Source organism: Plutella xylostella, chromosome 22 (genome assembly GCF_932276165.1).
Source record: "Plutella xylostella chromosome 22, ilPluXylo3.1, whole genome shotgun sequence".
NCBI classification, from domain to species: domain Eukaryota; kingdom Metazoa; phylum Arthropoda; class Insecta; order Lepidoptera; family Plutellidae; genus Plutella; species Plutella xylostella.
Window position 1 is genome coordinate 5,934,185 of NC_064002.1, and position 14,290 is coordinate 5,948,474.

Below are 14,290 nucleotides of genomic sequence, written 5' to 3' on the forward strand. Positions count from 1 at the left end.
TATCACAAAAGCGATTTCTACCAGACAAGAAAGGAAATATATTAACTTGTTACCTACTTTTAATACTTATTATAGTTCCCGTAATGGGTACTTTGTTTCAGTTTTCATTCGGCTATAAGCTTCAGATGTACACCATACAAGAATTGGGGAACCAATCCACACATAATTTTTGAGACGAGTTTTATCCATAATAGCATACTTTTTGAAACGCATTTATATTTTTGTAAGCATGTTCATAATTAATAGTTTTTCGCGGTAGATAATATTGAATACTAATTGAATTACTTAATAATAATGATCTACAGCTCTCTTTATTCTAAAACCTTATGCAAACAAGAAATTTCCTTTGTTTTAAAATGAAACAGTGAAGTTATAAAATAAATCCTAGATTGGTATGGACACATAAAACCAGAGTTCAAACTAGTCTTGTAAAAATTTATTGCAGTTTTATTCTCAATGGATGAAAGCAAACACAGTTTAGGGGAATCCACTACAGGCGACAAAATAAATGAACACAATGACTCCAAACAGTTCGACAAAGTTATGGAGGAACGAATAGAAAATGGTTTGTATTTAGAATAACATTGCATGTTAATATCGAGGTATCCTGGGATGGGTTTTGAATTGAATTGTTATGAAATTGATTTGCACGTGATTCTTACTTACTCTCACTTGCAGTTCCACAAGAACACAGGAAGAAGCGATTACAGGGAAGCAAATTACCAGTATTTTATAGCTCAAATTCTTCTGTTGATCATTCAGGTATGTTAATATTACGGAGTCTAGAGAATAGTTTTGAATACCTACTTAACATTAAAGAAGCCGAAAAACGCCGATACGACTCGCAACCTATCACGTGAAATGTACAGCGAAAAGCGGGTGGCTCGCTTGTCCTACTGGGGAGATTATAGTCGTGAGCTGAATGCCGAATGTATAAGCTTTAATATATAAGCTTTTTGTGATAATAATTAAATATTTTATATTATACTTTTAATTTAAGGCCACACTTTGGGGGCAAACAAAAAAAAAAGAAAAAGCATAGAAGACGCGCGTGAGTTATGTTTGCTGTTTATTACCATGTACCATGTTACCACTCTTAAATTTTTCGCATACTCCATAGGTTTATAAAGATTACAATTAAAAATCAATTTGGCCTTTCTGTATAAGTTCAAAGTCTAAGTTTTGGTTAAGTAAATTATGTACAAAATGTGTATTTTAATGTTAAAGCTAATTTGTAAATTAATATTGTATACCTTTCAGATTTAGGTAAAAAGACAAAGCCAACTCGTATACCGCGTCCAAAAAAGTGTATAACACGAAAATCATCGATACATTCCTTACAAAAACATGTTGAAGAGGCTGAGAAAAACGTGGTGCGAGTCCATCGACTCTGTCTGTGCTCGGGTAAGTGTGTTTTGTTCACGAAAGCATTACTCTAAATGTAAACAAACTATTCAAATAAATTACACTTATTCATGGCTAAAACGTGTCACTCTTATGTAATACACAGGGTTTTGGAATCGTTGTTTGTTGCCGTTTTGTTTACTTTTCTGTGATACTTCCGTGAGAATTTAAGTCGCTTTTTTTCTTTCACATATACTTAACTACATAACAACTGTACATAGAAGACGGCCGCCCATACAATTCTTGGCCTATCGGTTTGGCGAAAGGTAATTCAAATATTATGTATAGAAAAATATAGATAGGTACTACTTACAAAAATATTGGAATAGCTCCATTATTAGCCTGATAGAAAACGTATCTTGACTGCAAGCATAGCTGTTGCTGTTGACGATTAAAAATATCCATAAAGTACGTGCACACACTGCACACATACTATTTCAGATTATATTCTTTTAACGATATAATAAACCTACATATTTGAATATAATATTATCTTCTTTCTACAGTATAATTAATCTAGATATTTTAATTGAAACCTCCAGAGCCAACCAGCTCGCGGCCGATCCCCAACATCACCAGCACTTACAGAAGAACAATAGCGAGCGAACAAATTAATGGTAAATTGTATATTCCTGACGTTGAATGATAATTATCAGATATTGTAATTATCAAATTATTTACAGATAATACCTAAATACTTTTGTGCAAAGTACAGCCATGTTAATTAGTTACATACCTTATGTGGTGTTAATATTTGTAGACAATGTAACTGTAAGATGATGAGATGTAACTGGCTTATCCCGGATAAAAAAATATTTCCAAAATAGAAAGATAGGATGCCGGAACTTTTCTGACATAATGTTTTCTAAGGTTGTCCAGAGCCAAGGTGTACCGATCATGCTTAGACGCGAGAGCATTATGTTAATAAGTACAATAATGAAACCTTGTTTTGTGTTTCTGGTAGATTGGTTGCGGGAAAATGTAAGCAATCCGAACATGGTGCCACGTGGAGCCACCAACTCAGCTCATAGCTACATTGATGACACTAATTTGGGCAGTACAGGTAAGTTAAAAGATTTTCAATAATGACTATTTATGTAAACCTTTTTTAAAATGTACACAAAAAAATAATATTGAACAATATATTTTATGTAGGTGCCCCAGAATATTACTTGGATGTAAAAACAATTAACTCAAAATTACTCCACAAATGTGCTAAAAAACAGAAAACTAATACCACAAGAGAAAATGAAGTGGAACCAATACGACAAGGTAAATGGATGGTAGAGAGAATTCGTATTTTTTACGACAATTTGATCCAATTTATTAATATGAAATGTTTTCAGACCAAGACCTCGAAACTAAAACCGCAGAAAATACCAAAAATATCAATGAAAAGAAAGCGTCGATTGAAACGGTGCCCTCAGAGGTTGAACAAAATACTACCGACTTCGAAAGAGATGGCAAGCATTACATTATAGTCATATTTTTTTTATTGTATTTTTTATATATTTTTCAATAGATGTACTGTACAGCACTGTATGCAAAGTTCAAGTGGACTCTACCAACAAAATTTATAAGCAGTTATTCTCAAAATCATCACAAACTGAACATTATTTGAGTAAGTAGATATCTGTGGCTTGAGCCCAGGAATAACAGTGGCGTGCTTTGGGAGAGCCCTATGGACTGCTATATTATGCTGATGACAATGACGTTGATTAGTAGGTATCGGAAAATTTCGATCTATTGATCTAATCGATATTTTTTGCAGGTCACGTGATAGACGTGGTAGGCAGCAGCTGGACCGAGACCGGCATCGAGAACCGCGAGGACGATCTCACTGAGAAGCCGAGTGACTACTCTGATTGCTATCAACAACGTATGTTAGATCAATAATTATTTTTTCAAACACCATTTAAAATTTGAACGAAATTGCGTTGAAATATCTAAAATTTGCCTAGGAAATCATAAAATAAGATATTATTAATTTTATTAAAAAAAACGTTTGTAAGCATTTAGAATATAAGTACCTACTCGACAGTTGATACTTTTGATAAACTTGATTATGAGATGCAGCGCTGTGATTGCCTAAATTGCCATTGAAGTTCATACTTAGGCTTATGTCTAGTAGTATGTGATTATATTTATTAATATTACAATTTTCAGGGTATGAGACCCCGATTACTGCATTTATGGCCGAAACATGCAACACTTCCATTAAAAATAATGTTTCCCACGAAAGATCTAACTATTCAGGTACAGTCGAAGTCATAACTTTCCAAAACAAAATACTTAGATTGAACGAACATAATATTTAGTAGGTACACTATGATTTCAAATCTGTAATATTCTTTTGCAGGCCAATCCCGTTTCTCAAAGTTCAAGTATAAATGCTGGTATTGTCGGCAAAATGGTAAGAAATTTGCCGTATTAGTGATCCACTATGCTCAATAATGTAGGTACTTACACATTAACAGGAAAGATTTTGAGGTTTTTATTTTATTTAGGAAATGGAGAAGGCAGCATATTCCGACGAAGAAACAATACAAGAGGTATCAATCGAAGGCGTTTCAATTTCAACTTCATGAAGGCTAGAACTGTATCGCATAATTGGATTAAACGTGAGCAATATTTGATGTTTTTTATTTTACTTTCTGCAAAATCTAACTAACTTTGTGGTTTTGTACTTACAATATTGTAATTTTCATAATTGTTTTTTTAGGTCGTCCTTTCTACAAAACGTTTAATCAGAAATCTGTGTGGAAAGAGATCGGATCACAGACGCCAGCGGCTTGCCTCCGTGATAGAAGTAAGTGAATTGCAGTCTACTTATTCACAGTCACGTTCACACCAAAACTTATACGTAGCACTCATCAAATAGCAAAGGATTTCGATCGATCTTATTGATAATGCGCAAATTACTGAAATCAGTGCCGTGGACCATTTGGTAGGAATCACTAATAGTTTTAGCCAATGTGCTATCTCAGACCACCTACGTAACTTCAGAATACATAAATACATTCTACATAAGTATATCAAAATTAGTTCAACTATACTTACATAAAAGACAAATGTACATTTTCAAAACACTCAATTATCTAATTAAAAGTTAGCCTTACAATTTATAAATTATTTTCTTAAATCCAGGTATAAATTGTTACATTCTCAATACGAAATCAAGAGTTTCAGCATACGTTGTCAAGAAGGCCAGTCCTGTTATAAGTGCTGCGATATCACTAGGTGATCCACAATCTTTGGGTAAGACAAGTATAAAAGTATCACAACGTATATGAAGCCCCTGTTTCACAATGTCTGATTAGTCGCTACCTGTCGGATAAAATACATGCTGTCACTGTCTAAAAAATAATAACAGAGAGTGACAGCATGTATTTTATCCGTCAGGTAGCCACTAACCAGACATTGTGAAACAGACCCTAAAAGTATACCTTCACATAATAATTATTAATTCCGTAACTAAACTAACCTTAAATAATTAAGTATAATATCTGTATGTTGTTATTTTTATCCTTCTGACAGTTTCATCTAACGAAACATTAGATTCGAATATGAATAACGCAACTGAAATAATATTAAGCGATGAGACATCGAAAAATATGGAAAGTTTACAACTTTCTACAAAATCACATAGCGATGAAATAGAACGGAACATTTCCAGTGACAATGAAGATAACTTAGTAAGATCTACCCATGAAGATTTCGAAGATATAACAACGGAAAACTTCTTGACATTAAGTAACCAAGAAATCACAACATCCTCTAACGAAAATTTAAAAATGAATGGCAGCCCAACGGCTTATTCAAAAAATACTAGCATTGATTTAGCCATCACTAATATTCCTCTATTTATTGAAAAACCTTTAGTCATACACAACAGTATGGAACAAACCAACAGTTCTCTAATAAATTCAACTCCATTAGCTCCTGATATTGTGCTACCTTTATGCCATGATATTTCTTGTAACAAAGTATTTTGTAAACCTTCCATGAGCAATGAGCCTATCAAAGCAGAAAACCCTCAACTGACTGTTGAGAAACATGAAATAGAACCCTACGATTCCACATTGGAAAAAGCAAATGAAGCAAATTTTTTGATAATTCCTGATTGTCGAAATAAGAGCATTACAGTAATTCCAGAAATAGCAGATAAATCAACAAACATGTTTGTAGAAGCAAATGATATGGAATTAAGGCCTTCAAAGTTTTCTTTTTCCTCTTCTTTTAAGTCCATTGCTGATGTTGAAACTAGTGTAACCACATTAAATGAAACTAATATGCATGTCATAACTAATACTAAAAATATAAATGTTCCATCTCATTTTAAGCTCAATAAAAGATCATTATTTTCTTCTACACTTCAAGTACTAAGTAATGAGGAAATAAAAAATAGAAAAGTTAAAAGAAAAGATAAAAAGACTAGATGTAAGCCAAAGAAAGAAAAAGTAGGCTTCAAAATGGATGATTCCGAAAAAAATCAAGATATTAAAACTCGTAACTCAAAACCAATACTAAATGAATCTTTTATTACTTCAGATAAAGATATAAACGCCGTCCCAATATTGGTAGATAAAATAACATACATAGAAAGCAGAGATTTACTAGTAACGACTACTCGAGAACAAAGTTCTAAAATAGTACCAACAGAAGACATGGGAAATAAAAGCATGAATGACAGTGACAAAAATATAACACTTTCTATCGACTTAAAATTATGTCATAGGAAAGATAACAAAAATGTGCATAAATTAAAAAACATTAGAAATTCTACTGTCAATTATCAACATCAAAGTAGTAACACGCCTTTATCAAGAAAACAACACTTTTCGTACGCTAATTCTTTAATCACATCAAATCAAGATCAAGTTCATTCAAGCAGAATTAATCCAATTAATACTTTGAAATATAACGATGATAAATTGAAACAGTCTGAAGAAACACCGAAGTCCAATCTTTTATCAGATTATAATAACCGTCATAATGAAATCAACCCTTTGAATGATGATAAGGAATCGTTATGTTTAAAGGATATTTACACATTTGCATCTACACATAGACTTAAAGCCAATAAGAAAAGAAGGAACAGGAGAGATATGACTGAACCGAACGCAACAGCCACTTTGTTTAGCTACCCTATTCCTGGTAGGTATTTATTATCAATACTTCTAAAAATCGTTTAGCCAATAACAGATTCTATAGAACTACTATTATACTAGCTAACTATTATACAGGGTGTTGCAAAAAGGGTATACTAAGCCGAAACCAGCATGTGCAGCATGTTATATCTAAGTCCGAAACTGCCTTTGCCCAGCAGTCGACACAGGCTATATTTTTTTTTTAATTAGGTATACCGCCCTCTAATTTCATATTTTTTCCCTGTAACTGATGGTTGCCTACAAGATATCGATCTTAGTGATACGCCTATTGTTCATTTTTTCTAGTATAAAAGTATTTTGTCTGTTCTGTTATTTTGGTGACCAATAACCGAACAGACAAAAAATACTACCGGTATTATATTCTTTCAGATTCAAAATATGTGGATAAACAGAATCAAAGTACTTCAGCGATGGTTGATAATAGTACATCAGGTGAGATTGAGATAGGAACAGACAAAAATATACAAGCATTGTTTTATGAAGCCCCCAGAGCTGTTATGATATTTTCTAGTAGCTACCTACCAGTAGTGTTACTGTTGCTACCGGTAGTTATCAGATACTAAATATATCATTAAATTTTATAGGAATGTTTAATGCAACCTTCGAGTCTGCAATTCAAACTAATGAAGAACCGAGAAAAAAGGAAACATGTATGAAACATTCTTTCAAATATCCCTTTTTTTATTTTAAATGTAATTAACAACTCGCTAACGACTATGATTTAATATTATTTCAGTAATTGAGATTCAAAAAGATAAACAGATACATGTTTCTGTTTTGGGTGAACCAAAAATTGTTGTAGTCGGTGTTAATCTTGCCGCAGCTCCTGGTAAACATAGTTTCATATTTTTATTCAATATAAAATAACATTTAATTTTATATTCAACAAAAAAACTAAATATCAAAGGAACTAAAATTCCTAAAAATATAACACTATTTTTCAGATCATCGTAAAAAGAGGTCTAAAATGACGGCTTGTAAGGCAACAGAACAATCTGTTACATCGTTTCATCAGAGTGAACGATCTGACGAAAGCTCCCGGAAATCATTTGAAGACTCCCGAAACCGGGAAGAGAACATATTAAAAGCTTTCGTGGAACCTACACCAGGGGAATCGATACAAATCCCAACAAAACTACAGAATGAGAATCTGAAAACGTATTCCAATGATGAATGTTATCTGCGTAAGTACGCTTTTAATTGGTTAAATGGTTGCAGTGTTGTGAATGTTATTTTAATTTATACCTATACACTTAATTAAATTAATTTAATTTAATTTATACACTTTAGCCCTGCTCATTTCAGCTGACAGAATATCTACATCGCCGGATTATCGTCTATCTTCATTCATGGATGAAAGCAGTTTTCAACACAAATTCACCCAAATGTTGTCATTCCCAAATACTGGATTTGGTTAGTTTAATCAAAATCAGTTTGAGTAACCTTGATAATTATGTACACAATAACTATAGCTGCTTTCATTTACAGCGGCATCTATATCCAATCGCGAGGGTCAGAAAGTTTCGGAAAAGATACCAAAATCAGTGATAAAAGCTGACCCGTTATTATTATGTCAAACGCATAAGAAACTTATAGTTTTACATTCGATAAACTTTACCATGAATCCTTTCACATCAACAAATAAGCCAAAACAAATCTCTGATGATCTAACAAATAATAAAGCTGAACCCATGACAGAGTCTATCAATAAAAATGTAAGATATCATACTAAACGAAAGTCAAATCGAATAGATTTGAAAAGATTTGATAAAAAAATCAAATTCGACAAACTCTTAGCTGCTAAGGTTGAACCTGATAAAATGTTTATTCCGTCAAAACTAGGAACCGATCCAATAGTCGCAAGGCTAAAAGCCACAAACAGGATTCGTAAGAATAAAATGGCATCACGCAGGGTTATGTTACGCAGTACCAAATTGCGTTCGGACCGAAAAAAACTTGCGCAATTATTTGGCAAACGAAGATCAGTGGTGGAGGTGGTAGCGGCGGCGGTGCCCCCCGCGGCCGGCGCGCCCACCGCCGTCGACGAGGAGGAGTGGGAGTTCGAGGAGGAAGAGGAAGAAGAGTGGCCTCACCCACCCTGGCTGCCTCACCCGGAACCAATATTCAAAACCAACGTTGAATTTCTCAACTCTTTCTTCACAACCCACAAAGCTGAGCTCATCCGGTTCGCTTTGAACAAATCGTTTATCGATCTCAGAACTCAGATGAAACGTATTCACCTGTACCAGCATAATTTGAAGGAGCTGAGCATCATGATGTCTGAGGGTGTGACTGAGCTGGAGGTGTTGAAGGAGCCGGAGAGTATAATTCCGTCAGCTGTGATGGGGTTTGGTCAGCCGGCCGTGCCGCCGCCACCGACGGGGCACCGCGGCTGCATTCAGCGCCAGAGGGCGCTGGAGACCAACCTGGACGCCGTCACCACCCTCTTCACTTGCGACCGCGCCGACACCTGCTCGTGCAACTCACACTCCAACCTCATCGGAAAACGGTTGATCCTAAATCTGGATTCTATGAACACCATGTTCACCAGCTGCAAGCCTAACCTCAAGGCGTGTGTGTGCGGCCCTCCCCCGGACAACAGGTACAAGCAGTGGCCGATCTACAGCCTGACTGAGATCAAAACTTACCGTGGGTTTGGAGATAAATTTGGCCTGAAGGAGGCGGCAGAAAGTTTGTCATCTGAAGATGAAGGTTTGTTAGTTTTCATTTATTCCGTGCAAATTATGACTATTAGTTAACTTTTAAGCATTTCTCGTGGCTAGGTAAGGGCTAAAATGTATAATGTAACAATGTAACTTACATTAAAATTTACAATATTCGAGAAATATATTTATGTGATCTTATGTCAGAAGTTTTTATTCAAATAATTAGGTATTTTACAAAAATAATGTATATATAAACCTACAAACCTTTGGTGTTTTTAAAGTAAATAATAAATATATTTCTATCCAACAGAGAGTGATACAGAATCATCGGATTCATCTTGTGATCTATGTTCAGAACCATCGGAACATAAAATTACAAATAAAGTAGATGATTCAGTGCCAAATAAAGAGCAAAAGATCAAAAAAAGAGTAACATACTGCTTGCCTGATGAAGATGAGAGCATAAATAATGAAAACGGTAAGAAATAAATAATTTTATTTTTAATGATACAATAAAGTATATATTAAATGATACAATACAGTATATGCCTAATAACACTACATAATAATTCAAGTTTGACCATAAATACAATACCTACCTAAGTTATTTTCTTTACAGAGACTCAAAATACTACGACCACCACAAGATATCAGCATAAAATAATTAAATCATTCCATAACGTGAAAAAGAAATCAAAAGAACAAAATATATGGGATATTCCCAACTTAAAGTTAAACCCCTTTCCAAGTTAGTAAGATCAGAATACTTACTTCTTTTTATACAATCACAAAACTTAATGGAACCTTATAAATAACTTACCATGTATTTTGTTTTATAGTTATTGAAGTCGAAACAATGTTCATGAAATCACTTCGGTCCCAGTTGACTAAGAAAAATTTCCAAGGTACCTAATTACTTTCTACTGCAAAACGATAAATATGTATTTCCTTCTTTCCTGTCTGGAAATCGAAGATCGTTGATAAAAGATACTAAACTAATGATGATAGGTGTGCACCTAATCTGACGTTTTGTCTACAGGTAGGCCCAGAATAAAACGGCTTCTTTACCCTGCTTGAATATTGTCAATTCCACGGCCAGGGTACGTAGGAACTTAGATTTTTTTATCACCAGATATTTAGTAACACTCTGATTACTTAGTTTTCCAGTCCATAAAGTGTAAGTTTACACTTAAGTTAACTTTGGTCTTGCTAATATTTTATAATAAGTAAGTATATTATTTAGTTACCAATGGATTTTATTCCACTCAGAAATAATTATTTATAAGTATCTTCAGTGTTTATCAGTCATCATGGTGCTACTTTAGTCAGTAATATTGGCAAATATTAATTTCGTTTATTGCAGAAACTGAACGGGAACGGGAGTGCTATTGTCGACAAAAATCAAAATCCGTTCAGTTCAACACTGCAGAGTGTACCCCGAGGATATTTTCAGGTACCTAAGAACTGTATTTACCCGTTTTATTTAGGTACTAATAATAATTGCAACTAGTTATATATTTTTTTAATCTCAAATAGTTAATATCTTTACATATAGGAACATAATACTTATATAAACTCAAATTAGCTCAATGCTATGAAATGGGTCTTTCATTTTCCATATACTATCTAGGTACTAATATACTTACTAAGACTCCTTTGCGGGGAAGGCAGGCAGCAAAACACGCTGCACCCACCTTTGACCAGACCATTTCAGCGGTAATAAGTATAGGGGTGGGCGATTTCATTTCATTTCGTTTCTTTTGATATTTCATGCACTTCCGACACTTGAGTCAAGGATGGTTTAGAAATCAGCAGACCAATATAGGTAATAACTACATGGAAAGTTTAATCAATGACCCTTTTGGCAGATATAAAAACGACTACAACTGCTGCCTTGACATCTCGGTGGTGTCTCCCGATCCCTCATGCTTGTCCTGTTGGTAATCCATGTAAGTCCTTTATTTTCATATATTTTATGTAAATTGGATCTAAATAGTCATGTATAACCTATTTCCATCTACTATCGCTTATTTACTAGCTCTAATTATAAGAAAATAAAGCTCTCGCGTCCTGACGATCGTGACTTCATGGTTCAGAAACGTGGACACAGACGGTCAGACTGGTCCACCGATATTTAGTCGCTCAGAAGGCTAATGGTATACACTATTGCGGTAGATACGAAAATTAAGAGATCAGATCATATTTTCACAATCATAATTTCTTCCAGATTGTACGTACCTGTACGGTGAGCCCCGATGTGTTGTGCATGAACCAAACTGTGATGTGACCATCCAGCGAATCCACATGGAGAGTGTGTCCACAGACAACTCACCCGTTGTGCAAGATAGCAGCTGCCGTAAGTTTAATAAATGTAATATAACACACGGTGCGGCTCGCCAGTTCTGTTTCTCGAACTTGGCCTGACACGCTAAGTCTGTCTAGATTCGCGTGTCTAGATAATATTAAGGACCGCACACGTAACATCGGTGGTACGCAATCCTCATAGGTAAGTATAAAATGGATAATGAACCTACTGCCTGGTGTTTCACTGGATCACAAGCTGAGTCAGCGCTTGCTTCGATGTCTGGTGGCAACGACTCCCAAGTGGACTTTAATGTCTGCAGTAACGTCTCTCTATAACCGCATAATAATTAAATTATTATGTCAATCCTTCACAGAATGCCGCCTACTGGTGCCAAGAAAGAAGCAGCCAATAAAGCAGCTGGTGGACAAGACAACGTACTGCGAGCAACGTCGCCGACGCGTTGCCAAGCTGCGGACGTCAGATGACTTGCTCAACCAAGTGCTGCCGGGAAGCTATGATGCGGTCGCCGTGACGAAGAAGTCTGTGGGGAAACCGGTTGTGAGCAATGCGTCTACGTCCACAGGTATGGGAAGATTGTTGATTTGATAATGTAGAGAAAGATATAACCTACCTAAGTAAGCACCTAGTTTGCTGTTGGTTAATTTATGAACTGAAAAAATATACGATAAGTGTACTTATAAAGTTAGCCAAAATCAAAACGCTCTGCACCCTGCCGATGCCGATGCACCAAGCGCAACATGTTCCATAGACGAATACAATCATAAAATTATTATCTTTATTCTGGGAATGCACTTTTAAAATTTTCACTGTCTTTCTGACATTTTGGATGTCAGTTGCATTTGAAAACAAATCGACTTGAGAAAATTTCTAAGTTTTTTCTTGCTTTATAATTCTTATTAGGTGCCGATAAATAGAAATCAATTTACCATTGTAAAAATGATCGATAACATTTGCGAAGGTGACATCTAACTTGATCTCTCTCGTGCATAACCTCACCAATTTGCTTCCAACATTTTCAACCTAACCTCCTCTTCCAGACAAGGGGACTTCAAAACCCAAGCCTCAACCAGACGTAGTGAAAATATCTGCAAACATGTCCAGTAGAGGGACGCAGCAAAAGTGCCACCAGTCTCACACAAACCGAAGCAACATCAAAAGGGCTGAGACTTCCAAGTGTTGTCAAACTGTTGAACTATGTCCCACCTATAGCAGTGTCGACCTGGCTCAAGATGAGGACAGGGAAACCCTGCGGTCTGTGTATTGTCTGTTGTCCGCCATTGATGGAAGAGTCCGACGAATGAACAACACTCTGCACTTACGGTTATAGGGTTTTTTTTATCTTTGTTTTTCATGTTTTATTTATACGCATTTAGGTTCGACTGTTGGTGTTTGGGTATACTCGTCGTCCATGGTACTGGGTTCTCTTGTCTAAGGGGTTCTCCCACGCTTTGAGTGTTTGTGGTTATTTAAACCGAGTGTCCATTACTGATACAGTTGTACCTAAATTCGGAGTGTAAATTTTACCTAAGTAGATTTATCTTGTACCTAACTAACGATATTATTATTATGATTTTTCACTGGTAGCTCTGCAATGTCCTTTAGACAAGGTAATATCAAGATTTTTAGTCCTGTAATGTTCATGTGTAGGTTTTACCTTTATTACCTAAATGCCGGTTCTATATTTTAAATTTTATAGGAATTTACACAATAAAAAGTTTTGTTATTGCATTTCCACTTGTTTATTTTCAGTATAATAGTTATAGGTAAAATTTATTTTATTTTCAGTTACCTTTCTTTACAATACATGGAATGTACCCTACACAAGGTATTTACAGGATTCAACGTAGATAGATGAAAATTTAGCAGGTAATGTTTTTAACATAATTAAGGTTGACTTGTGTGTCTTCACTTGCATCATAAAGATATTACATATAAATAAATTCATAGCATAAGTAGTAAGTACCTACACCTCCACCTTCATAAACTATAACATCAGCTTAATTATACCTACAGGATGTTGCAAAAGTGCTATAGTAAGCCGAAAGAAGAAATACTGAATGGTTCAGCTCTCAACACTTATCTCACGTGAACAACTAACCAAAAGATCTAAGTACGGTGGCCTGCGCCTAAAAGTATACAAGCGGGGTTTTTAAAATAGCGATCTCAAGCTCACATGCTGCACAAGCACATCCACATAAACACCACTGCTACACGCATCACACACAACACGTCCCCGGATTTATAACAGATGTAGCTGGTCCCTTCATCATCAGGGATCGCTATTTTAAAAACTCCGCCTGTATACTTTTAGGCGCAGGCGTACGTGATTTTTCCAACTTCATTGAAGATAAGTTTTTTTGAACCACGTAAATATGAATATGAGTATGAAATGTGAAATATGAGTCACCCGCTCTCGGCTTACAATACCACTTTCATAACACTACTCAAAAATAAAAACAATTTAACTAGGTACTTACTTACAAGTATCACAATAACAAATAAAAATATAAAATATAATTACTCAGTCAAAAATATTGTAAAAAGTATAAGGATTGACTCAATGTTGACCAGACCACTTTTTCCTCATGGTAATAATAATTTATGATTTATGCCGTTTCCAACGATTTCTTCAGTAGCCCGCATAAATTTTCTGTACAAAGTTTTATCATAGTTACAATAGTGGCGCCAATATAACATGAATGTTCCTTGACATTAAGGAAAAT

The 14,290-nt window shown here is 35.1% G+C and overlaps 1 protein-coding gene across 6 annotated transcripts; it reads left to right on the plus strand.

Annotated features, from left to right (window-relative positions):
* The first annotated feature begins 107 nt into the window (after nucleotides 1–107).
* Nucleotides 108–13,295, plus strand: LOC105382734. Of its 6 annotated transcripts, none has more exons than XM_038105354.2 (31): nucleotides 108–223; nucleotides 446–565; nucleotides 679–762; nucleotides 1,001–1,051; nucleotides 1,261–1,404; nucleotides 1,626–1,670; nucleotides 1,947–2,021; nucleotides 2,369–2,467; nucleotides 2,560–2,676; nucleotides 2,751–2,867; nucleotides 3,176–3,283; nucleotides 3,571–3,660; nucleotides 3,764–3,817; nucleotides 3,912–4,025; nucleotides 4,127–4,213; nucleotides 4,552–4,662; nucleotides 4,942–6,561; nucleotides 6,945–7,007; nucleotides 7,160–7,225; nucleotides 7,312–7,404; nucleotides 7,520–7,759; nucleotides 7,866–7,988; nucleotides 8,064–9,287; nucleotides 9,552–9,719; nucleotides 9,861–9,989; nucleotides 10,081–10,146; nucleotides 10,605–10,694; nucleotides 11,110–11,190; nucleotides 11,469–11,597; nucleotides 11,920–12,129; nucleotides 12,605–13,295. In XM_038105354.2, exons 2-31 carry the CDS (start codon nucleotides 457–459, stop codon nucleotides 12,892–12,894), a joined length of 5,997 nt encoding a protein of 1,998 aa, XP_037961282.2. In that variant the 5' UTR covers nucleotides 108–223; nucleotides 446–456; the 3' UTR covers nucleotides 12,895–13,295. The 6 variants fall into 6 exon arrangements, with proteins under 6 accessions (XP_037961282.2, XP_011550965.3, XP_037961284.2 ...); XM_011552663.3 differs by having other exon boundaries at nucleotides 7,881–7,988; XM_038105356.2 differs by having other exon boundaries at nucleotides 1,629–1,670.
* Nucleotides 13,296–14,290: the final 995 nt, after the last annotated feature.